This window comes from Trichechus manatus, unplaced genomic scaffold (genome assembly GCF_000243295.1).
Source record: "Trichechus manatus latirostris isolate Lorelei unplaced genomic scaffold, TriManLat1.0 scaffold00087, whole genome shotgun sequence".
Classification (NCBI taxonomy): domain Eukaryota; kingdom Metazoa; phylum Chordata; class Mammalia; order Sirenia; family Trichechidae; genus Trichechus; species Trichechus manatus.
The window spans coordinates 5550938-5577065 of record NW_004444023.1 but is presented as its reverse complement, the minus strand read 5'-3'; the positions used below and the strand labels follow the sequence as shown (position 1 = coordinate 5577065).

The 26128-nt window shown below is 50.1% G+C and overlaps 1 protein-coding gene across 1 annotated transcript; it reads right to left on the bottom strand.

The window, feature by feature from the left end:
- Positions 1 to 209: 209 nt before the first annotated feature.
- Positions 210 to 25305, bottom strand: MYBPC2 (myosin binding protein C2). Its single transcript, XM_004381703.2, has 28 exons — positions 25244 to 25305; positions 23959 to 24036; positions 23318 to 23404; positions 22987 to 23135; positions 22417 to 22534; positions 21901 to 21949; positions 21655 to 21714; positions 18971 to 19185; positions 18585 to 18717; positions 17509 to 17633; positions 17311 to 17416; positions 16120 to 16292; positions 13904 to 14069; positions 12655 to 12761; positions 12270 to 12299; positions 11712 to 11851; positions 10515 to 10674; positions 10325 to 10429; positions 9749 to 9937; positions 9175 to 9309; positions 7235 to 7402; positions 6981 to 7069; positions 6676 to 6871; positions 5818 to 5957; positions 4404 to 4563; positions 4091 to 4227; positions 1294 to 1480; positions 210 to 319 (listed from the first exon to the last, which is right to left on the bottom strand). The coding sequence occupies exons 1-28, from the start codon at positions 25260 to 25262 to the stop codon at positions 309 to 311; spliced, it is 3432 nt and encodes a 1143-aa protein (XP_004381760.1). The 5' UTR covers positions 25263 to 25305; the 3' UTR covers positions 210 to 308.
- Positions 25306 to 26128: the final 823 nt, after the last annotated feature.

Genomic DNA, 26128 nt, shown 5'->3' with positions numbered 1-26128 from the left:
CAAGATGGCTACCTCACTACGTGAGTGCCTCACTAAAGTAGCTGTTCCAAGATGGCTGGCTCACTATGGTAGGTTTCATCATGGCTACCTTACTGTGGTTGCCATTCCAACATGGTGGCCCCCATCACCAACCCAAACATGACCACCCTCAATTGCAAATTGAAGTACACGCACGTGAGAGTCTGAGACAAGACTCATCAACTCAGGTTCTTAATGATAACTTGGGAAAGGGAAGCACAGACCAGGAAGGTCAGGGATTGGGATGAGGACTCAGCAGGCAATTATCTTGATTCACAGAAGAGAAGGTTTCACTGCGGCACTGTGGGGGAAATGAGAAAGGGGTGAGTAAGAAGCCCTGGTGGTGCAATGGTTAAGGGCTCAGCTACTAACTGAAAAGTCAACAGTTCGAACCTACCCAGCAGCTCCATGGAAGAAAACACCTGGCAGTCTGCTCCTACAAAGATGACAGCCTGAGAAACCCTATGGGGCAGTTCTACTCTGTCCTATAGGGTCACTGTGAATTGGAATTAACAGCAGTGGGTTTGGGTTTTTTGGTTTTAAATGCCATCGAGTCGATTCTGACTCATGGTGACTCCATGTGTGCAGAATAGAGCTACTCCATAGGGTTTTCAATGGCTGTGACCTTTTCAGAAGCAGATGGCCAGGTCTGTCCTCGACGGCGCCTCTCGGTGGGTTCGAACCATCAACATTTCAGCTAGTGGTCGAGCGTTAACCGTTAGCCCCACCCAGGGAACTGGGCGTAAACTTGCTCCCTTCGTTTGGTCAATGAATGCAGCACACAGGGGTGTGGTGGGGGCACATGAATTTAGGACCTGTCCCTGAAGCCACCTTGTTGTTGCTGGGTGCTGGGTTTCCAAGGACCAGCTAGTGGATTTGAACTGCCGACCTTTTGGTTAGCAGCTGATTTCTTAAATACGGCACCACCAGAGCTCCCCATGGCAACTAACAACAAATTTCTCCTCCTCATTCACCTCACTTTTATTTGTTCTTCAACTCCTTTGGAAAACCTTCTCTGACTCTCCCTCCTGCCCAGGCTGGGTCAGGTGCTGCCTCCACCCCAGCTCCCATAATGCCCTGGGGCCACCTTCATGAATCGCACTAATCACCCTGCATTGTTCCTGTTAGTGTCTAAATTCAGCTTCCTAATTAGAGGGCCCAAGGCTAACTCTTCTCAGGATCCTAGCATCGCTCAGCATGGGGCCTCCTGCTGTGTTTGTAAAGGGCATAAGTAGGGGTCAGCCAGGCAACATGTGGCGGACCCCGCATCCTCACCTCGGACATCCAGCCGACACTCAGCCAGCGCCTCCCCCAGCTCGTTGACAGCCCGACAGGAATAAGTCCCAGCGTCAAAGGGGGACGGTCTGCGGATGTTCAGCGTCAAGACCCCCTGGTGATTAATCATCAGAAACTTGGGGTCTTCATGGATCTCCGTCTTGTTCTTCATCCAGACCACCTTCGGCTGTTGAGGGGAGCAGGAGAGGAGGCAAAATTAGGATTACCTGGGTGATGGCACAAGGGGGCTCTGGAAGTAGATTTGGATTCTAGTTTTGGCTGTGCCACCTCCTTGCTGAATGATCTAGAACTAGTCACTTCTCTCTGACCCTCAGTCTCCTCTAAAAGCAGGTTGATATTCTCTACTTCACAGGGTAGTGGTTAAGGGCTCCCTGTTGCTGTCAGAATAGGAGCCCTGGTGACAGTGGTTAACCACTGGACTGCTAACTAGAAGGTTGGTGGTTTGAACCCACCCAGCAGCTCCATGAGAGAGAAGACCTGGAGATCTGCTCCCGTGAAGATTACAGCCAAGAAAACCCTATAGGGCAGTTCTCCCCTGTCACATGGTGTTGCTATGAGTCAGAATTGACTCACCCAACAACGACAACATTGCTTTCAGAATAAAGAGCTCACTCCTGTGGCTCACAGGGTCCTAGATAACCTGGCCCCCATTACTTCTCTGTCTTCAGCTCTTGTCTTAGTTATCTAGTGCTGCTATAACAGAAATACCACAAGTGGATGGCTTTAACAAACAGACATTTATTCTCTCACAGTTTAGGAGGCGCAAAGTCCAAATTCAGGGCGCCAGCTCCAGAGGAAGGCTTTCTCTGTTGGCTCTGGGGGAAGGTCCTTGTCATTAATCTTCTCCTGCTCTAGGAGCTTCTCAGTGCAGGGACCCCGGGTCCAAAGGACAAGCTCAGCTCCTAGCTCTTCTTGCTTGATAATAATGAGGTCCCTCTCCTTTCTACTCAATTCTCTCTTTTATATCTCAAGAGATAGACTCAAGATACAACCTAATTCTGTAGCTTGAGTCCTGCCTCTCATTAACATAACTGCCTCTAATCCTGCCTCATTAACATCATAGAGGTTAGGATTTACAACACGTGGGTTAATCACATCAGATCACTAAATGGAGGTCAACCACACAATTCTGGGAATCATGGCCTAGCCAAGTTGACACACATTTTAGGGGGACAAATTCAATCCATAACATTACACCCTTTGGCCCCCCAAAATTCATGTCCTTGCCACAGGTAAAACATATTCACCTCACCCCTCTCCCTCCCTCCCTCTACTCCAGCCACACCTCAGAATAGACCAGACTAGGCTCCCATCTCAGGACCTTGGCACTGACTTGTTCCCTCTTTCAACACTGCCCTTCCCTCCTCTTTTTACTTAATTTGCATCTTCTTATCCTTCAGGTTTCAGCTCATATGCCACTCCTTGGCCCCCAGACTGGGACCACTAACCCGTTGTCATTGAGTCAATTCCAAATCATGCTGATCCCCTGTGTGTCAGAGTAGAACTGTGCTCTGTATGGTTTTCAGTGGCTGATTTTTCAGAAGTAGATTGCCAGGCCTTTCTTCTGAGTCACCCCTGGGTTGACTCAAACCTTCAGCCTTTCAGTTAGCAGCCAAGCACATTAACCATTTGCACCACCCAAGGACTCAGACCAGGATGGGAATACCTATTTTACACTCTCATAACTGCCTGCACTTCTCTACCAGACTTACCACCATTTATAATCTTTTACTTGAGTGACTTTTGGTTAATGTCAGTTTCCCCCAGCATACAGGGGCTTCTTGTCTGGTTCATACAGCACATAGAAAGCCTCTGAATATGTTTGTTGAAAGAATAAATGGAAATGAGTGAATGAATGAATGAGGTAAATGGAGTGAATGAATGAAATGAACAAATGAATGGATTGGTAAGTGAATAAAGGAGTAGAATGAATGAGTGAGTGGAGTTAGTGAATAACATGAGTGGATGGAGTAGGTGAACTAATGAATCCATGGTGTGCCTAAGGGGGCTGAAGCTAAAAAACCCTGAGGTCTAGATCAGAGGTTGGCAGACTTTTTTTGTAAAGGGCCAGATAGTAAATAGTTTTGACTTTGTGGGCCATATGGTCTCTGTTGCAACTACTCAGCTCTGCCCTTGGTAGCACAAAATCAGCTATAGACCACGTGTAAGCGAATGGTCATAGCTGTGTTTCAATATAACTTTGTTTAGAAAAACAAGTGGTGGGCTGGTTTTAGCCCACAGTAGTTTGCCAACCACTAATCTAACCAAGTCACGGGAGCTCACAGTTGCAAGTGTTCACATTCCCAAACATCAGTCTGGAAATGGATGAAACAGGAAGACTTTAGAAAGCCATGAAATTTTAAACCCTCCAATGGTTTCTGTTTCAGAGGGATTGACATTTGTCCTTGAATTAGACAAAAAGAGACTGAATGACCATTTCCTCAGGCTGCCAAGATGAGCTGTCACCTGGAAGCCATGGGGCAGAGAAAAAGGCAGAAAGCCAGAGTGATTTCTGAGACCTGGGCTCTGGCCGGGGAAGGAGAGAAACAGGAAGCTAGAAAGTCCAGTTTGAGCCATAGAAAGAAAGGGAGCAATGTGCTTTTGGTGTCAGAAGTGGGCTTTTGGTGTTGGAAATGGGCTTAAAACGAGCAGATCCCATGAATCTCAGGGATGAAGAGCAGGCATGGTGGGGAGTGAGGTTTTATCTTATTGAAGATTTCCTCCCAAGGTTCTGGACACACACATACCCACAGATCTTGGGGCCCCACCCAGGCACCTTAGGGTGGCCTCTGACAGCGCAGTTGAGAGCAGTGGAATACCCAGCCACAACCACCCGGTCTATTAAAGGTGTCAGGAACTTGGGAGCTGTTCGGAAGTCGTGCTCCTTGTAGTCAAACGGTTTCAAGGTGAGTCCTGGATGAGAGGAGATACACCTGTAAGGTGACTGAGCTGCCTGAATGTCCCCCAACCCAGGGAAAAAACCCAACCCCCTCTCCTGTGTCACCAGGTGCCATCTACACTGAGCCCAGGGGAGAAGGAGAGGGTCAGAGGAGTCAAGGGTGGACCTCTGTGGAGGGCAATGGCAATACCTGTCTTGAGGATACGGGCGGTGTTCTTGGAGACACCAGGTGAGTCACTGAGTCCACAGACGTTCTCACTGTATACACGGAAATAGTATTCATTGCCCACGATGAGGTCAGACACAGTGCAGGAGATGTGGTGATTGTGTTCATAAACGGTGAACCACTCCTAGTACAGGGACAGGGAGGGTCAGGCCCACAGGGACACACAAGTGGACAGAGACACAAGAAGGACCAAGTTGTGAGAAGCACACCCAAGTGTGCCCCACTTTAAAGAAACCCATCAATTTTGATCAAAGATTTATAGAAGAATCCTGATCAAAAGGGGGAAAATGCAGAACAGAATGTAAAATTCTTACAGAATCCAGACTTTCTGGAGTCATTGAGGCTGAATGAACCACTGAAACTGTCGCCCTGAGATAATTGTTAAACCTTAAACCAAAAATATCCCTGAAGTCTTCTTAAAACCAAACAGTAGTTCAGTTTAATTAGTAAAGAATGTCTGCCTTGAGCATTGTGCTCTTTTAAGATCAATCTATAAGGGAGCAAATGGACAACAGCAACTTGAAAGATTTGATAGGAAACTTAGGGGACAGTGAGTTTATGTTATTGGGGGAGGAACAACTTGGAAAAGGAGAGTGAGAATGGTTACATAACTTGAAGAATGTAATCCATGCCACTGAATTGTACGTATAGAAATGGTTGAGTTAGTGTATGTTCTGCTGTGTATATTCTCAACAACAACAAAAATAAAAATAAATTTTAAAAAACATCATTCATAGCAGCACTATTCCCAATAGTCAAAGACGGAAACAACCAAGTGTACATCAGCTGATGAATAGAGACATAAAATGAGGTACATCCATACAGTGGAACAGTATTCAGCCATAAAGAAAAATGAAGTTCTGATACATGCAATGACATGGATAAACCTTGAAAACATTTGAGTAAAAGAAGCCAGACACAAAAGGACAAACGTCGTATGCTTCCATTTATATGAAAAATCCACAGTAGGCAAATCCATAGAGACAGAAAGGAGATTAGTGGTTGCCAGGGGCTTGGGAGAGGGAAATGAGGAGTGACTACTTAATGGGTATGGAGTTGCTTTTGGGGTGACGGAAATGTTTTGCAACTAGATGTTGGTGATGGTTGCACAACATTGTGCATGCCACTGAATGTACGCTCACTTTAAAATGGTTCGTGATTAACTTTGTTATGTGAATTTTACCCCAGGAAAAAATAAAGAAAACCCATCATGTATCAAATCTCAGCCAAAAGGCTTCCCTCACAGCCCCAGCCTGTCCTCCCTACCTCTCAGAGCCTCGGTGTCCCCAGCTGTGAAATGGGAACAGCAACACCTGCTCTGGCGACTTCACCAGCTCTTCCCCTCTGCCCACCCCTTCCCCACCCTCTTGTCTCTCACCATGGTTTTCTTGTCAGCTTTCTGGATGAGATAGCCCGTGACCTCACTGTTCCCATCGTCTCTGGGGGGCTTCCACTCCACTAGGGCATTGGTACCCCACACGTCCTTCACCATCACGTTCTCTGCTGGCCCTGCCTTTTCTGAGGTGGGGAGGGTCACATGCCAGCTCTAGTCCCTCACCTGTCCATCTCCTCGCCTTCTGTCCCCACATCTGTCCATCCTCGCCTCTTCTCCCCACACCCACCCCCCTCACCTCCTCTCCCCTCACCTGCCCCTCCTCACCTTCTGCCCCTATACTCACCCTCCTCACGCCTCTCCCCACACCCATCCTCCTCTCCTCCTCCCCTACACCCACCCGCCTCACCTCCTGTCCCCAACCTGCCCTTCCTCACCTCCTGTCCCCAACCTGCCCCTCCTCACCTCCTGTCCCCAAACCCACCCTCCTCACCGTGTCTTCCCATGACTACCCTCCTCACCCTCTCTTCTCATGCCAGTTTTTCTTTATTTCCTCAATTCTTCCCATCTCTGCCTCTCCTCAGTTCGTCTCCCCATTCTAATACCTCATACATTTCCCCACTCCCATTTCCTCACCTTACCCCATTCCCACCTTACCTCCTCCCTCATTTCAGTCTCTCTTATTTCCTCACCTCTGTGCCATCCTCATCTTGCCTCACCTCCTTCCCCACCCCCATGTCTTTTCACTTCCTCTCTCCATCCCAATACCTCTTCCTCACCTGTTCTCCTGTCTTCATCTCAGTTCCTACTCCTCCCCTGCTCTCATCACTTCCTGGTCCATTCCTCTCCCAGCCCACGGTCCCCCTCTCCCTGCCTGCCCCCCACCCTATCCTGGCTGCGCACCCACGACCCGAATGCTGATGGTGGCTGTGTCCGTCATGTTCTCGATGTGCACACTCAGCTCGTACTCCCCGGAGTCAGAGCGGGCCACCTGGCGCACGAATAGCACTGTGTCCGTGTCGCTGGTCCGCACGTGCACCCGGGATGAGTCCAGTGGCGCCCCACCCTTTGTCCACACCACCTTGGGCCGCGGCTTCCCCTGGGGGGTGCCCACAGAGGGGGGAAAGAGGTCAGACCAGGCCCTCCACACACAGGGGTGCCACCTGTGGGAGCTTACCCCTCACCCCTGGTCCCTTAGCTCCCTGTACCTGGAAGGGGATGAGGAGGTTGAGCTGTTCCCCCACTTTACAGATGTAAGTCTGGCGAAGATGGCGGGGGAGACGGATCTTGGGTTTCTCTGAGGGCACAGACAGGGAAGGGGGTCAGCACTGGGTTGAGGGGACAGTTCAGGGATGGAGAGACCAATGGTGATGAGGTTGACCGGGGAAACCCTAATGATGACCACTGAAAAGGCAGGTCAAATGACACCAACTTGGTCTTTAGGACATCAGGGGTCACTCACCTACAATCTCCCGGATGGTGACCGGCTGGGTCAGGGTGGCCGGCTTGCTGCGTCCCGCAATGTTGACCCCAACAACCCGGAAGGTAATTTTTGCTCCTGTCGGGAGATTCTTGACAGTGAAGCCACATCGCTCCACAGGCTCCGTGTTAGCGGGGATCCATTCATTGGCTGTGGAGAGAGGAGCATGGCTGGTGGAGCTCAAGACCTTCATCCGAGCCTTTCTGCACACCCTCAACTCACTGGCCTTCTGGTCACTTGGGCCTCACCATAGCACCAACAGCAGCAGCAGTTTACATTTGTTAGCACTTACTGTGACCAGGTTCTAAGGGTGCCACATGTATTAACTCATCAATTCTCACCTCAACCCTGTTATTCTCATTTTAGAGATCAGTAAATTGAGGCCCAGAGAGGTTAAGGAACTTGCCAAAGTCACATAGCTAGGAAGTGTTGGATTAGGAAGGAAACCCAGATCAGTCTGATTCTAGAAAGCTCTTTTAAGCTCTGCTCTCCTGCCAAAGTTGGGACAAAGGAACAGGGAACATGTTCTGAGGGTACGAGAGGAGGAGGCCAGGGGAGCAAGCATACAGGTGTGCGTGGGAGGGAAAACTGGGGGTAGTGGTTAGAGACAGCTCAACGAATTTCCTGCTTTTTTTGTGATGTGCCTTTCTCTCTTGGCTTGATCCCATGGATTGGTAAACCAGTGTGGGTCAGACCAAGTATCAACAGACTAAACTCTAACAAGCTTGGTTCTGAAACATCAGAGTGGCTCTGGCAGATGGGCGGAGGAGTCAGCATGGGTAGGAACAAGGTAAAAAGCTCTGGGAAGAGAAAGAGGGAAGAAGCTGATGAGTTCAACCATCCATTCATGTACATGCATTACCGAATGCAGTCATCACTGTACCCTGGCAAGATAGGAATTGTCTTCACCATTTTGAGATGAAAAAATTGAGGATCATAGACTTGCCCAAGGTCACACAATTAGAAAGTGCAGGGGCAGGATTGGAACCCACATCTGTCTGACTTTGAAGCCTGGGATATGGTGTCGAGATGATCTGTATTCGGGTCTGTCTTTCCAGGGAGATGACCATGTTGGAGATATCTCTGTAGGCATGGCACTGGGTCTGGCGTGGAGTTAGTGCTCAATAAATGTTTGTTCAGTGGATGATGGAAAGGTGGATGGATGGATGGAAGGAAGGATGGATGGACAGGTGGACAAAGAGGTTGTTAATAGATGATTAGATAGTCATATGAGTGGATAGATGGAAGGAGGAGAGGAATGAAGGAAGAAAGGAAAGATGGTGGTAAGTAGATATATAGGAGAAAAAAATTACTAGATGGATACATGGTTGGATGATCCAAAAGATTTTCTGATGGACAGAAGGATGGATGGATGGATGGATGGATGACTATAGGCAAATGATTAGGAGGGAACAAAATAAGGAAGGAAGAAAGAAAATAAGGAAATGGATGGGTGGATGGATGGAGGGACAAATGGATAGAAGAAAGGAAGGAAGAAAAGTTAAATATGGATAGATGGGTGGATGGATGGAAAAATGGATAGAAGAAAGGAAGGAAGAAAAGTTAATATGGATAGATGGATGGATGGACAAATGGATAAAAAGAAGGAAAGAGAAAGGAGGATGGAAAGGAGGGATATAGGTATTAGATAAATAGATGCATTGAAGGATAGATGGAAGAAAAGGTATTGCTGGATGGAGAATGGCTTTAGGGAAGGAAGGGAGAAGGGGCAAGCTGATCACTGGGGGCCTGACTTCACCCATCCATCGTAGAACTTCATGCTATTACAAACACAGAACAAGGGCAGCCCACTAAACCGGTCATCTCTCCCTGCACTTCCCCATTTTAAATTCCCTGGATTGGATATTGGTAAGGCTCTGCGTGAGCCACTGCCCCCCACCAGGCCTCACAGGGTCACTCACATCCCTCCAGGCAGTACTCCACCAGGTACCCATCAATGCCGCCTCCCCCAATCCTTTCTGGAGGCCTCCACTTGAGTGTGGCAGTGGTGTCTGTCACGTCCTCCACCATCAGGTGTTGGGGTTCACTCGTGGGTGCTATAAAGATCCAGAGAAAGGGGTTGTGGGGATAAATGAACGGCCAAGGGTCAGAGCTGGAGTCACTAGTCAGGAAAGGGATCAAATGGTGGAACAAAGGTCAATGAGCAATGAAGTATCATCAAGGATCATTAAAACAACAAAATATCAAGGGACAGTTAGGTCTCCAAGGTCAGGGATAGGTGTTAGTCTGGTAGATCAGAAGTCAGTAGGGAATGCAGGTGTCAGCACAGACCCTGGGGTCACAATGGTGAATGTATTGGATCAGGAAGGGATCAAGAAGATGGGTGGGGTTGGGAGTCAATATATTGGGTTGTTGGATGAGAGGGAATGGAAGTCAACAGACTGGTTTAAGATCAATGGGTCAGAGATCAATAGCAGGGCAGGATGTGGGTCAGAGATTGATGAGGGGTCAGTAAGGGGGCCAGGGAGGCCTTACCAACGGGCATAAAAGGCTTGGTGTTCATGCTGGGCTGGGAGACTCCAATGGCGTTGACAGCAAAGACTCGCATCTCATAGAAAATGCCCTCGATCATGTTGGTGGACTCGTAGGTCAGGTCCGTAAAGACCTCAAAGTTCAGCTTCATCCAACGCTGAGAGCCCTTCTTTTTCCGCTCCAGGAGGTACCCTGGAGGATCCCCAACCAGAGAGAAGCAGGTTGTGGGGGTACAAGTCAGGTAGGGCAGTAAGAGTCACATCAAAGAGGTCACATGGCCCAGAGTTGATCTCAGGAATCACAGAGTAGTTAGAGGCCACCAGTCATGGGGTTAGGAATCAAGAAAAGGTCATGGGTCACACAAAAAAATTCCAGGTCATTGGCCAAAGTGAGAATTCTCAGGTCCCTAGGGAGAAAAGACTCATGGGGGAAGACCACAGGGACTGTGAGGCATCAAAGATGAAAAACAAGGTCTTCAAGGGAGGTCACTGAGGATCCTAAGGAATCTGGGAGGCAAAGGAGAAGTTATGGGGTAGGGGAGATCAGAGGTTATGGGGACACTAGCATATGGGCACTCACCGGTGACTGGCTGACCCCCATCGTACTTGGGTGGCTCCCAGACAAGGATGGCCCAATCCTCTCCAACTGAGGTGACCCACACAGCCTCCGGGGGGTCTGGGACATCTAGGGGGAGGCAGGGGAGTTAGGGACCCCCTCATAGCCTCTGGGAAACCCCCCCGGCCCAGCGCTTCCAGCTGTCTCTGCTCACCCACAATTTTCACGAAGATGGATGTCATGCATTCACCAGAGGAGCTGGCGACTTTGACAGTGTAGCGGTTCTCATCCGATCGCTCAATACTCTCAATCACAAAGCTGCTGTAGTCAACCCGCTGCTCAATGCGGGTCCTGCCCTCAGTGGCTGAGAATACCTAGATGCAGCCAAGAGATTGCCTTGCTTTACATCTTCTCCCCAAACCCAGATCTGACTATGCTTCCTCTCCTGCTCAAAATTCTTCAGTGGTTTCTTACCATCACACAAGGTACAAGGCCCTGGACTTGGCCTTTGAGGGTCCTTTGGATCTAGACCCAGCCTCTTCATTCCTCCCACCTGTATTCCTCACCCTTCAAGCACCATCCTTAACTTAAAACACTAGACTGTTTTGTCCCCAACCTTTGCAAGGTTGTCCCCTATACATGCAATTCCCTGTCCCACTTCTCTATCTGCAGTACTCTTACTCATCCTTTAGGACCCGTCTAAGAGTCACCTCTTCCAGGAAGCATTCTTGTATGCCCGCAGCTGAAAGTGATGGCTCCATATCTTGGATTCTCATAGCTTCTGGTATCTCCCTTTTTCTCAGCCCTGACTTCCCTGGACCGTGACTGTCTCTTGCCAAGTCTGAAGGCTCTTGGAAGGCAGGGGCTGGGTCTGATTCATGGTGGTATCCTCAATGCCTGGCATAGAGGAACCCTTAGAGGATGTTTGCTGAGTGAATGAATGCTTGAAGACTGAGGTAAGTCTGTCCGTTTTATAGAAGAGGAAACTGAATCCCAGAGGTGAGAAGAAAACTTGAACTGCCCCAGGGTCTGGAACATGCAGGATTAAAATATTTTTGGATGGATGGGTGGGTGGGTGGATGGATGGGTGGGTGGATGAACTGATGGATCAATGGACCGATGGATGGACAGATATATGAATATATAGATAGATGAATGAATGAATTACTGGCTGGATGGCTGTATGATGCATGGATGGATAAATGGATGGAATGCCCACCATGTGCTAGGCCCTATATTAAGTGATAGACAAATATAACCTCTAATCTTCAAAACAATTATCTAAAGAAGGAATCTCATCTTCATTTTCCAGACAATGAAACCGAGGCTCAGAGATGGAAAGAAACTTGCCTAAGGTCATCCAGCAGAGCTGAGAGGGAAAAAACCCAGGGCACAGAGAAGTCCCACATACCTCATCTCCCTTCAGCCAGGTAGTTACAGGAGGTGGCTTCCCTGTGATGGCCACGTTCAGCCTCAGCTTGTTTCCAGCCACAACCACAATTGAATTCTCTGCGGTCTTGCCAGAGCAGTCCAGGTGAATCATTGGTGGCTCTGATGGCAGAGAAGAGATACTGGGCCCTTAGGGGTGGGCATCTGGGCCCTCCCAGTCTCCCACCAGAGGATCCCCCGGAAGCTGGGTTCCAACAACCATAAAGATCCAGGATTCTGGTGCCCTAACTCCTTCATCTCCTGGGATCCAGGAGTCCAGCCCCCATCCTCCTCCTCCACAAGGACGCAGGAGTCGGGACCCCCAGCCCCTCCTCCCTCAAACTCAGGAATCTGGGCTCCCAGGCCCTTCCTCTCTGAGACCCAGGATTCCAGGCCTACAGCCCCTCTTCCCTCAGACCCAGGAGTCAGAGCCCCCATTCCCTTCCTCTCTCAGCTCCAGGAATCTGGGTCCCCAGCCCCCTCCTCCCTCATGCCCAGGAGTCCAGCCACCTAGCTTACCAGAGTAACTCTTGATCCTTACCTTGCTTGGGTACATAGTCCACCTTAATTTCTGGAGGACAAAGAAGACTGGAAGGTTAGGTCTAAATCCAGCAAGCTCCTCACCCCACCTTCACCACCCAGAGGCAGAGACGAAAGCCTGGCAATCACCAGGGAACTGGGGTGTTGGGGTGAGGTTGAGGCCCACAAACTATTCCTAGTCCCACTTTTCTTCCCACGTGGACACCCTTCAGTGTATGCAATGCTCTCTCTCCATTTCTCAGCTAACTCCATCCCATGGGAAGGACAGACGCTTGCCCTCAGCCCCACTGTACAGGTAGGGAATCATGAAGGGAGGCAGCCAGGGGTCCCAGGGCCTGGGAGGGTGGATCTTGAGACCCCGGGGAGAAAAGAAGGGGCATCTTCACCCAGGAAGTTGAGCTTGGCCGAGAGGGACAGGGCATAGCCATCAGGCACGAACGTGTAGTCTCCCTCATCCTCGGGATGGACATCATCGATCACCAACTTGTGGATCCTAAAGAGTTTGGAGAGCAGGGTAGGACTCAGGCCAGGCCATCCTGGGGACCACCACAGAGCCAGACTGCCCCCATCTCTTTCCCTCAGTGCCACCTAGAAAAACACCACCTCAATCCAATCTACATGCCTGCTATTTTTATTCTGGGCTTTGGAATGCTGTCACCTGGGTTCAAATCCCGTTCTGCCACATACTAGCTGTGTGATGTTGGGCAAGCTACTTAACCTCTCTGTGCCTCAAGTTTTCTCATTTGTAAGATGGGGATGCTAGAAGCTATTCATAGTCTGATGAGGAATAAATACATGTAAAGCATTTGAACCAGTGCCTGGCATATAGTAAGTATCAGTAAATGTTAGCTTTTCTCATTACTAAATTATCTTCTGTGTCCCCTAAAAAGATATGTCGAAGTCCTAACCCCTACATAGATGACTGTGACCTTGTTTGGGGAAATGAAGTTTATCTCTGCAGATGTTATCCGTTAACAAAGCCATACCAGAGTAGGGTAGGTCCTAACCCTAATCCCCTCTGAGTGGCGTCTTATAAAAGAAAGGGACAGACATGGAAACAGAGCCACACACACAGGGGGAAACAAGTCGCCGTGTGATGACAGAGGCAGATGCATCTAAGGAATGCCAAGGATCTCCAGCAGCCACTAGAAGTTAGGAGAGAGGCATGGAACAGTTCCTTCTCAAAGCTCTCAGAAGGAATCGACATGGCTGATACCTTGATTTGGACTTCTGGTCCCCAGAACTGAGACAATAAATTTCTGTTCTTTAAAGCCACCCATTGTAGAGCCCTGGTGGCGCTAACAGTTAAGTGCCTGGCTGCTAACTGAAAGGCTGACAGTTCGAACCCACCCAGTGACTCCCCAGGAGAAAGAACTGGCAATCCGCTTCTATAAAGATTACAGCCTAAAAAACTCTATGAGTCAGTTCTCTGCTGGCACATGAGGTCACTATGAGTCAAAATTGACTCGACAGCACCTAACAACAACAAAATATATATGTCTATAGACGCACACATACAGCCACCCACTTTGTGGTATTTCGTTATGGCAGCCCAGGAAACTATGACATGCAGCTATAGCTAGGGATACACATATCCCACCCCTACCCTAGCCACCTCCGTGGCCTCCTCCTCACCTCCCTGTGTGGGAGATGGTGATCCTCTTGCTGGGCCGCACCTCAACCCTGTTCCTGTACCACTTTCCTGTCACCTTCTCATCAGACACCTCGCAGGCGAACACGGCTTGGTCTGAGGCCTTCACTGTCAGATCTGCAATGTCCTGCAGGACTTCCAACTGCTTCACTGAAAGGGGACGGAAGGAGTAGGACCATCACAACCCCCAAATACCTGAGAGAACTCACTATGTGTCAGGCACTGTTCTAGGCACTGGGGAATACAGCTGTGAACAAAATGGGAAAAGAGAAAAACCTTCCTCTCTCCCTCCCTCCCTCCCCCTTCCCCTTCCCTCCCTCCCTCCTTCCCTCCTTTCCTCCCTCCTTCTCTCCCTCCCTTCCTTCCCTCTTTCCTTCCTTCCTCTCTTCCCCCACATACAAATAGTAGCATATTTGCTTTTTTTCACCTAACACTGTATCTTGGAAATCCTTGCATGTGAGCAAATTTTTAAACATTCCTTTTTTATGGCTGCATATGGCTATACAGTCAGTTGTCATTATTTGCAGTAATTATGCTCTACAAAGTCACTGTGAACACTGAATTAGCAAATACTGAATGACTGCTCCAGGGGAAATACAGGATTAGGTTCCTGTGAGCCTCTGGTCACAACAGTTTCATCAACTGATCAATACATAACCTTATTTTACTTGTATTTCTGTTTAAAGATGCCTTATTTAATATATATTATTGATTCATGAACATTGAACTCATGCCCAACAGCACCATGACTCATGCCTGAATGAAGCTTACCTCACACACGTTATTGTCTCCATAAGGCCCATCACAGCCTTCTTGCACTTAGGAACCCGAGACAGCACTTCAGCGCTACTCTTGGGGGCCGTTTTAAACGGTAAAATCACCAACACAAGGCACAAAAATGTGAAAAACATGGCACTAAACAGATCGTGAAAAAGACACTTGTGATGGTGTAAGAGCTGAAACGAGGGCAGAGCATCACTCTGTTCCACCTCAGCTGGGAACGTGCACATTGGGTAACTCAGGGTTTTCACTGCTTTGTGCAAGTCTGTGAATGACTACGAAGCCACCATGCTTACTGATTTTGGGGTTACAACTAAATTTTAGTGAATAGGCAAATTTGCAAATACAGAATCCACAGAGAATGAGAATTGACTGTACCAGAATTTATTTGGCCATTGACGACTTAGCTTTTTTTAACTTTTTATTTTGAAATGAATATCGGTTCACAGGAATTTGCAAAAATAGTGCATAGAGTCCCATGTACCTTTCACCCAGCTTCCCTCAGTGGGGTCATCTTATAAAACTATAGCATTATATCCAAACTGGTGGTGCAGCTATATTCAAACTGGTTAAGCGCTTGGCTGCTAACCTACAGGTTGGTGGTTTGAAACCACCCAGCTACTCCACGGGAGAAAGGCCTGGCCATCTGGTTCCGTAAAGATTATAACCAAGAAAACTCTATGGAGCTGTTCTACTCTGTCACGTGGGATTGCTGAGTCAAAACATCGACTCAACAGCACCCAAGAACAATATATTCAAACTGGGAAATTGATATTGGTACAATAATGTTGGAGTCCCTGAGTGGCACAAATGATTAGGCACTGAACTACAAACCAAAAGGTTGGTGGTTCAGACCCACCCAGAGACACCTTGGAAGACAGGCCTGATGATCTGCTCCCAAAAGGTCACAACCTTGAAAACCCTATGAAGCACAGTACTACTCTGCACACACGGGACCGCCACGAGTCAGAATCGACTCAATGGCAATTAGCAACAACAACAACAAAAATACTGTTAACTAGATAATAGATCTCATTTAGTTTTCACCATTTGGCTTACATTTTACAAGGATCATTCTGACTTGTGTGTGCGTGTGTGTGTGTGTGTGTCTGTGTCTGTGTGTCTGTGTGCATGTGGGGGGGGGTGACGGGTGGGGATTGGCCGTAAGGAGGAGAGGGAGGAGTAGAAACAGAGTAACCAATGAGGTGGCTACTGCAATAGTCCAAGCAAAAGGTGAGGAGACCAGATGGGAGCAGTGGAAATAGGGAGAAGTGATCAGATTCAAGTTATGCTTTGAAGGTGGAGCCAATAGGACTTACTGGTAGATTGAATGAAGAGAGTGAGTGAAAGAGAGGAGCACTTTGGCACCAGAAGAAGCATGCACAGCCATGGCCTCCTCCCCCATTTGGAGTCCCCTTACCTCCCACAATGAGCTCAGCCTCACACTGGCCACCATTGGTTTTGACCTGATAGCGACCCTCGTCTTCCTGGGTTACATCTGGGTAGATGAGAATATGGCGCTTCCCGGCCTTCTTGAAGCGGTATCGGGCCTGGCGGGAATCCCCTGGGATCATCTCCACACCATTTTTCATCCTGAGAGGAGGGGATGAAAAAAGGACAAGTGAGAGGCCAGCACAGCTTTGGGTCTGGGTGTCAGGGGGTGAGCCCTGGTGGTGGAGTGGTTAAGTGCTCGGCTGCTAACCGGATGGTTGATAGTTCAAACTCACCAGCCACTCCACAGAAGAAAGATGTGGCAGTCTGCTTCCATAGACTTAGGGCCTCGGAAACCCTATGGGGCAGTTCTACTGTGTCGTACAGGGTTGCTATGAGTTGGAATCCATCCGACAGCAGTGGGTTTAGTTTGTTGTTTTTTTGTTTTTTGTGTTTTTTTGTCAGGAGCCAGGCAGTCCCTGGGTGGTACAAATAGTTAATGTGCTTGGCTGCTAACCGAATGGTTGGAGGTTTGAGTCCATCTGGAGGCACCTTGAAAGAAGGGCCTGGTGATCTATTTCTGAAAAATCAGCCACTGAAAAGCTTATGGAGCACAGTTCTACTCTGACACACATGGGGTTGCTATGAGTCTGAATTGACTTGATGGGAATTGGCTGGATGAATGGATGGGTGGATGAATGAATTGTTGGATGGATGGATGGATGGATGGATGAAGGATGATGGATGGATGGATGGATGATGGATGGATGATGGATGGATGGATGGGTAGATGAATGACTGGACAGGTTCATAAATGGATACATGAGTAGATACATGGCTGGAGTAGATACATGGCTGGATGAACCAAAGGATGGATGATTGATTAAATAAAGGGATAAATATATGAATGGTAGATGAATAAATGATTTAGTGAATCAGTGAAACAGTAGAAATCAGAAAAAGGACCCCAAAGAAGAGTCATAGGTCATAGGGATGGGTAGATGCCAGAACTTCCAGGAAGAGTTCATGGGTGAAGGTCAGGATTTATAGAGAAAGGCTGAGGTCTCGCGGTAACCACCGAGTAAAGGTAGAAATCTCTGAGACAGGTCACAGGGTGTTCCATAAAGATCAGAGCAGATTCAAGTAGTTACATGGACATCAGAGATCAAGGGGCACTTACCATATGACTTCAGCGTCTTCTTCTGATACCTCCACCATCATTTGCACACTGTCACCCACAAACACCTGCTGGTCCTCAAGGGGTGTGATGATCAGGACTGGAGGTACTGTGAGGCAGGGGGGACAGGAGGGCAGTAGTTTCAGGACCCCTCCAGAGTTCCACTCCCCAAGAAATCTCAGGCCCAAATTCTGGCCTCACCTTTGACGAAGACTTCAGTGAAACACTTCTCATCATGGACGACTGCCTCATAAGCAGCATCATCTGCCAATGTGCACTTGTTGATGGTGAGAATTCGCTTCTTACCAACATTCTCAAACAAGTACCTGGTGCAAAAGTCTCACCTCAACCCAGGGCATGGAGTACTAGCCTAGCTCTGGGGTAGGTCCTCCCAACAGTTCGCAGGGTGAGTCACTTCCCATCAAAGCCAAATTATGCGGAAGTGTTCAATTTGTGTTTCTTAGCTAAATTCCTGTTCTTCATTGCCTTTGTCTATTTTTTAGTGGGTATTTGCATTTTTCATGTATGTTTGTGAGTGCTCTTTCTGGGTTAAGAGTGGCCAGCCTTCCTTAAAAAGTTAAACATAGAATTACAATTTAAAAAAAAAAAGTTGCCATTGAGTCAATTCTGACTTATGGCAACCGCACATGTCTCAGAATAGAACTGATCTTTTGGAAGTAGGTTGCCAGGGTTTTCTTCCGAGGTGCCTCTGAGTGAATTCAAACCACCAACCTTTTGGTTGGTAGCAGAGCGCTTAACCATTTGCGACACCCAGGGACTCCTAGAATTACTCTATGACCCAGCAATTCCACTGCTAGGTATATACTCAAAATAATTGAAAGCAAGGACTCAAATAGATACTTGTACACCAATGTTCATACCAGCATTATGCAAAATAGCCAACACATGGACACAACCCAAGTGTACATCAATAGATGAATGGATAAACAAAATGTAGTACATCCATACAATGGAATATTACTCAGTCATAAAAAGAAATGAAGTCCTGAAACATGCTACGACATGGATTAACCTTGAAAACATTATGCTGAGTGAAAGAAGCCAGACACAAAAGACAAATATTGTTTGATCCCACTTATATGAAATAGCTAGAATAGGCGAGTGCACAGAGACAAAAGTAGATTAATGGTTACCAGGGAATGGGAAGAGGAGGGAATGAGAGTTATTGATTTAAAAAGAAAAGAATAGTCAGCCCAATTTCTGGGCTCTCTCTCTGGGTCTAGGATCTCCCCGACCCAGGGTTGCTGCATACATACTTGCCACTTGGTTTGATTTCCTGGCCATTCTTGAACCACTTGAGGGGAAGGTCTGGGTCACTGATCTCCAACACCAACTTGATCTTGTTGCCCTGGTCCACATAGTAGGCTGGATCCAGTTTCTTTGTGAAGGCTGGAGATTGGGGGAAGCAGAGGGGATGGAGGCAAGAAGTTCCCACTGCCTTCACCATACTCAAAGGTGCCAAATCTCCCTCCCTAGACCATGAACTCTCCAAGGTCAAGGTCAGGAAGCCTTCTATGAATCTGGAGGTCCCTGAGAAGAGGGCTCTGTTACCGCTCAGACTGGGCCTCCAAAAGACAGGTTCAGGATCCAAACATTAGCTACCCATGATGCAGGGCCCATCTCCCCTAAGACCAAGGCTGACCTGAACTCTTCTTGACTTCAGCCTTGACCTTCTTGAGCCGCTTCAGCATGCCGCGGAGGTCAGTGATGCCATACTGGAAGGCGATTCTCTCATACTCGCTCTTCTTTGCCCCTTTCAGGAGCTCCCAAACCTCAGGTGGGATACCTAGGTCATCATCATCACTCTTCTTCTTCTTCTTCTTCTTCTTCTTCTCCTCCTCCTCTTCAGCCACCTCCCTAGGGGGTGGGGAGAGCAGACCAGGGCCACCAGCGGTGAGGAGGTATGGGTCCTCCTCTGCCTTCTCCACTTCCTTGCTGTATGACTTTACCAAATCACTTTCTCTCTCTGGACCTGTTATTCCTTATTCTGTCCCTCCTGGACCATTGTCCCAGCCTCCTCCCTGGCTCCTGGCCTCTAGTCTTTTCTCCTCCAGTCTGTTCCCCAAGTGGCCTCAGAGGGATATTTCTGACACCCACATCAGATGCCATCCTTTCTCTGTTCAAAACTGTCCGTGGCTCCTTATTGCCCTGAGGAACAAGCCCCGCCTCCTCAGCCTGGCATTCACAACCCCACCTACCTTCCAGATCCTTCTCCCATCACCACTCCCACAACCATCCAAACCAAGCTCCTTGTTTTTTTTTTTTTTTCCCTGAACACATTAAGATCTTTCCTGCCTCCAAGTCTTTGCATAAAATGTTTCCCTTTCTGGATGACCCTTCCCCACCTTCCCTTCCTGATGGACTCCTCTTCATCCCACAAGATCCATTGCCAAAGTTCCCATCTCCCTCCAGGAAGTAGATTGCTCTCACTGTGGCTCTCACAGGTCCCTGTGGGTCCCTCTCTCTAACCACACAGGATAGTATCAATCTGTGTATGCATCTGTTGGATCAGACCCATCTACCCACAGCAGCAAGTGACCCAATGTCAGGGACCCAGTCAAACTTCTCTCTGTCCTCTGATCTCAGCCCAGGGATTGGTTGACAGGAGCCTCTGGATGTTTGATGAGTGATAGAGTGGATGAATAGATGCATAGATCTTTGGAAGGAAGGGAAAGGAACAAAGAGAGGATGGATGAGCGGGTGAATTTGGGGTCATAAGAGTATTTGGATTGAAGTACAGAGCAATGAGTGGATGGACTGATAGATGGGGGAGGTGAAAGGGACAAGGGAGGAGATGGGTGGATAGGTCAATGGATGGCTAGATGGATGACCAGGTGGGTTGCTGGGGAGTGGGTGGGTAGACGGATGAATTGGTGGGAGATGGGTGGGTATGTGGAGGGATGGATGAGTTGGTGAGGGTGGTTGGGTGAATTAAGTGGATTGATGAGTTGAGAAATGATTAAGTGGGCTGCTGGATGGATATGTTGATGGGAAAATGTTGGGTAGGTGGTTGTCTGGGCAGAGACAAACAAATGAATCTATTACACCCTCTCCTTATCATCATGGTTAGGTTCCAAAGATCAAGTCATTACGTGAAATTGGTGTTATGTGAAAGTGGAGGATGACCACATCAGATCACAAAATGGAGGCTGACTACATCATTATATAACTACCAAATTACATCATTACATAACTGCCAAACCACTGATAATCATGGCCCAGCCAAGCTGATCCACAACCTTAACCATTAAAGCCAGTGTTACTCTCACCTTGCACCTCAGCGTTCGTTACTGCCAGAAATTCATCGTTAATATGAAAAACAGTCAGATAGTAGATTTTTTACCATTGTTGTAAACAAGAAATGTGGGATAGTGAGATAGTCGATAAGTGAGGAGAAGGTGTAGTAAGTGAGGTTGTCATGGATCTGGTTATGGAGACATATGGGTGAGTAGAAGAATGGATAGGGGGACCAGTAGATAATGAATATGTGAGTGACTGGGCAAGTATTAAATTGAACCATACGAAATTGCCAGCATTCAGACATTTTTGACCTATAGAACAGCAATCTCATATAGCTTAGTCTTACAGAGAACTGTCTGGGTGGATGAATGTGTCAGTGGAGAGGTGAACAGTTGATAGAGGAATGTATGGCTAGATGGATGCATAGGATGTTGGGTTCAATTGGGAGCAGGTGGAGAGACAGATGAGAAGGTGGATATATGGTAGACAGATGGTGAAGAGGCGGATAGATGGATGACTAGATAGGTGGAAAAGTGGATGGGCAAATGAATGGACAGAATGGGTGGATGGAAGATGAATGGGTGGGTTAATAAATGAGTGACTGGATATGTGGGCAAATGGGTGGATGGATAGGTGGGAAGATATATGGGTAGGTGGATGGATGGATAAATAGATGGATAAGTGGATAGCTGGTTAAATAGATGGATGGATTAGTGGGTGGGTGGACAGACAAGTGGATGGATAGATGGCTAGGTGGGTGAATAGGTGAGTGGAAAGAAGAGTGAATGTGAGGCAAATGGGTTAAAGTGTGGGTAGGTAGGTGAATTGGTGGGCAGTTGGTTGACTGAATGGGGGTGTGGGTGATTGGGTAGATGGATGAATAGACAGGGGGATGGATAGGTTGATGGGCTGAAAACTGGGTGGGCCCAGTGGGGGTGGATGGATGAATGAGGGGTTGAGTTGTGGGCCGCGAGTCTAGGAACGACAGATGAGAAGCAACAGAGGCACTGCCTCAACCTAACCCACCATCCTCTTCCTCCTTGAGTCCCCATTTCCCCCTCCCTATACCAGGTGGGGTTGACTCACCTCTTCCTCAACAGGCTGCTGAAATCCAGCTCACCTGCGCCTTGTGGCTTCCTTTCACCCCTGTGGTCATTGAGATGAGTGTGAACCGCACTGTGGTCCTGTCCCCCCAGACTCATCCCAGGATCCCCATTCTTTGCCTTTCTCAATCCTCCCTTCTCCCACATCTCCCTGTCCCAAGGGAGACCCTGCCACGGTCCTTGGCATCAGGAGATGGGATCCCTCTCCCCAGGGCCCAGGGTTACTTACGAACGCTTGAAGCTTTCTAGACTCTGTCCAGAGGCATCCTGACGAGGTGCTGGGGGGAGGGAATGGGGCGGGAGGGAAGAAACGTAAGCTGGAGGCAAAGTCTCCTCCAAGACCAGAATGCCCCTCCAGGGCTGCACAACCTTTCCAGGACCCTCTTTACTCTCTAAAGGTGGACACCCTCACTCCCCAAGCCCTTCCTGATACATTCTCAAGCCTGTACATTGTGACCTTGGAATCCACATAACCCACCTCCTAAGCCTTCGCACGTGCACCCCAAAACCCTAAATGCTTTCACCCCCAAATCTATACCTCCTCCCGCCTAAGCATGCATGCACATCCTCATATTCTAAGCCTACAGACTGTCACTCCCAATTTTGAATTCCCTGACAAAGGTCCACCTATCCATACTTCTACCCAAAGCCTCTACCCCCTCACCCCACACCTGCATACTCTGGCTAGTTCATCCATCTCCCACCCTAGACCCATGGCCCTTCACCCCTACCCCAGCCAGTGTACCCTCCACATCGATGTTGAAGGCACAGCTGTCACAGTTGTCCTTGGATTTGACCTCGAGCCGGTAATCCCCACGGTCCCCCAGTACCACCTTCCCAATGTGCAGCTCCAGGGTGTACACCTGGGGGCCAGGGCCAGGGTGTGGGTGCATGTGACCGCTTCCCAGCACCACCCCACCATCCCCAGAGCCCACTTCACAACTCTCTCCCTGAGTCCTTCCACCCCAACCCCACACCAGGGCTGATAGAGACCAAGAGTGGGGAAGCTTCAGCACCCAGGGGCTAGCTCAGTCTCTTGCCAATGCCTGGACAATTTTGACCCCTAGGGTCCCAAGTCCCTGACCCCCTGAGACCTTTCTGGGATGCACACAGCCACGACCAAGTGCACCCTGACCTAACCCAAGCATTCTCCCCTCCTCCCCAGCACAATCTCTGACGAACAACCTGCACAACCTCGGTTCCTGAGGATCTCATTCTCCATCTACAAAGCTCCAGGCTCATAGTTTGGTCTCAGGCAACAGGCCTTCTGGGAAGTGGGGCCCATACAACCTCCAGCCCCAGCCCACATGCTCACATTGCTGGCAGAGTCGTGAATCTCCTGGAAGGAGAACCGGGTGCCACTCTTGATGCCCAGCTCCAGCCACTTCCCCTTGAACCACTTGATGGTTGGTTTGCCTGAGAGCTCCTTCCCATTCAACTTGGCCACGATCACCGTGTCCTTTCCTGGATGCGGGGTGAGGGTGAGGGTGGGGCAAGTCAGGGATCATAAGACCCTCCAGAACAGGCTGAGGAGTCCAGGCCCCCAGCCTCTCCGCCCTCAAACCTGCGAATCCAGGCCCCAAGCTCCCTCCTCCCTCAAACTCAGGAATCCTGGCCTCAGCTCCGTCCTCCCCAGGTCCTCTCACCAGCCTCCACTGACACAGAGTTCGGCTTCTTCAGGAACAACCCAGTGGGCTCCTCGGCAGTGGGGGACTGATCCTCAGGTGGGGCTTCTGCTCAGGAGACAGGATTCTGGGGTCAGAGACAAGCTGGGCAGGGGGGCAGCAGGCCAAAATGAGGAAGGGGCTTAGAGCCAGTGAAGACCCTCTGCTCGGAAACCAAAGGTCGGGGGGCAGGGGGAGAAGTGGTTTCCCCTGAACTGGGAAAGATCCAGTGTCACCCAGGTGGCTGTGTGACCTTGGCCAGGCTCCTGCTCCCTTTGGGCCTCAGTTACCCCATCTGTGAACTGGAGGGTAGTGGGCTGGATGGTCTTGAATGGGCCTTGTGGGTAGGAGAGCCTTAAAGATGGCCTGGAGCATTCGGAGCTGGGCAGGACTTGATCAGCCAGCATGTTGGTGAGGCTGAGAAGCTGGGCTCTGTCCCGGGGTACTGGGGAGCCATGGGAGGACTGGAAGCAGGGGAGGGGCACAGTCAGCTCTGGGGCCCTATAGGGGCTGGACTAGAGGAAGGGCTGGCAGGAGGTTGTGCCAAGGGTGCACAAGAGTGAGGGGAACGGGGGCAGATGAGATGCCAAGTTCAGATGAGCCCAAGAGAATCCCAGTCTCACCTTTGGGGGCCTCTGCAGGAGCATCCTTAGGGGGAGTTTCTTTGGGGGCATCTTTGTCTTTGGGGGCCTTTTTGGCCTCTGGGACATGGAAGAAAGAGGTATTCACAGTTGACCACGTTCTTCTGCCCTCCTCTTCCGGTACCCAGGAGTGGAGGCCACCAGCCCCCTTCTCCCTCAGACCCAGGAGTCCGGCCCCCCAGCCCCCTTCTCCTTCAGACCCAGAAGTCCAGCGCTCCAGCCCCCTCTTCCTCAAACCCAGGAGTCCAGGCCCCCATTCGAAGCATAAATTTATCTCTAATCCTGAGTGTCTGTGGGATCAGGTTTCCCTTTACCCTAAGCAGGCCCTGCCCCATCTACCCGGGCCACTAGGCCCTGACCTTTTGGGATCTGGGGGTATAATTAGCTCTTCCCCTGGGCTGGAAATTGGACACCCCGTGCTGACCGCAGCACCTTCCACCTGCCCTGCAGCTGGCTCCTGTTCTGCTGGGGCCCCAGTAGCAGTGAGGGGCTGGACCCTCACCCCAGAACTTAGTTAGCCTGAGGCCAGTGAACTGAACACCCCAGGGGAGGGGACTTCTGAGGGCTGTGTCTCCTGTGTTCATCTCCTTCTAGAGAGAAAGATCTTATCCCTGTATAAAGAAATGCCCCCAGTTCCATTGAAATAGGCTCTCCAAACTCCACTTAAAGAAATGACCCCCACCCCTTATATGGAGAAGGTCCCCTAATTCCTACACAGGGAAGACCCCAGTCCCCGTATAAGGAGGGTCTCCATCCTTATGCAGACAAGAGCACATCTCACCATGTAGAGAGGAACCCCCAAATCTTCATACACTCAAGGATCTCAACCCTCTACAGAGAAAGACCCCCATCTTCATGTGGTGGCATGGCCCCGATTCCTACCCAGAGAACCTCAACCCCAAAGTAGAAGGACCCCAAGTGTCATGCAAGAAAGACTTCCTGATCTACACACGCAGGTTCCCCAGCCCCAATGAGAAGAAAAGACCTCCATTCACAATCAGAGAATCCCCATTTACACCCAGAGATAGCCCCCTAAGCCCCTACAGAGAAAGGACCTGCCCATGCAGGGAAAGGACACTCCCCTACACAGATAGGGACTCCCCTACACAGATAAGGGCTCCCCTACCCCTACACACAAGGAAGGGAACCCCCTCCCCACACGGAAAAGGCACTCCATTCTCCCAATCCCACAAAGAGAAAAACCCTCAATTGCCATTCAGAAAAGAGGACCCTCGTCCCCATACAGGGAAGAGGTCCTGGCAGCCACCTGGCTTTGCCTCAGGCATGTCGGCAGCGGAACTCCTCCTGCTCCTACGACGGCAGCTGCGTCCCGCTGGTCTCTTGGGAGGACGCGTGGGCCCCCAGGGGGAGCCCTTTAAGGAGTCCAGAGACTCCCAGGAGGCCCCGGGACGCAGCCCTCCCCGCCCCCTGCCGCCCCACATTCCGCCCGCGTGCTCTAAAGAGCGACAAATAACAGCTGGACCTAGAAAGATGCCAAGTCCCCGGGGAGGAGGGGCTGGGGGCTCGGACACCTGGGTCTGAAGGAGGAAGGGGCCCGAGGATCGGACTCGTCGGGTCTGGGGTCTGAGGGAGGAAGAGCTCAGGGTCCAGACTCCTGGGTCAGAGGGAGGAGGAGACTGGGGGCCCGGACTTCAGGGTCTGAGGGAGGAGTGGAAGAAGGGGCAGGGGTCTCAAGTGGGTAAGGGCTGGCAGCCAGCTCCGGCCTAAGGGTGCTGGGGGAGGGGGGCAGAGGAAGGCCGGGTCTAGAAAGCCATTCTTAGCATCTGCAAGTCAGGAGTTTTCGGGAAACCGGAGGCGGGAGGGAGGGTCCGGTTTCCCAGCGTAGGCAGGACGGCCGGGTGGCGGGGCGGGGGAGTCTCTCTGCCCGCTGGGACGGCGCTGGGGGGCTAGGACTCCGGTCCCGCCCGCAGGCGTGAGCAGACCCCAAGGCCTGGGGTCCCGGCCACCTGGGGCCCCGGCCTGGCCTCCTCCCCTCCTGGGACCACGCCCAGCCCTCTCCCTGGACTGTTCCTGGAGCGGGCGCGGCGGGCACCGGACGCGGGGGACGAGGCGGGTGTCCCCGGCGGGGGCAGGGGCCGGGGGAGCCGGGAAGGCCCTGGAGGGCTGCCCGGACGCTGGCGCCCTTCCCGGC

Coding starts and splice junctions, on each gene's coding strand:
- MYBPC2 (XM_004381703.2), bottom strand. Junction 22,535..22,986: donor TTCACGACTCTGCCAGCAAT/GTGAGCATGTGG, acceptor CCTGGCCCCCAG/GTGTACACCCTGGAGCTGCA. Junction 19,186..21,654: donor AGCAGCCTGTTGAGGAAGAG/GTGAGTCAACCC, acceptor CCCACCCCCTAG/GGAGGTGGCTGAAGAGGAGG.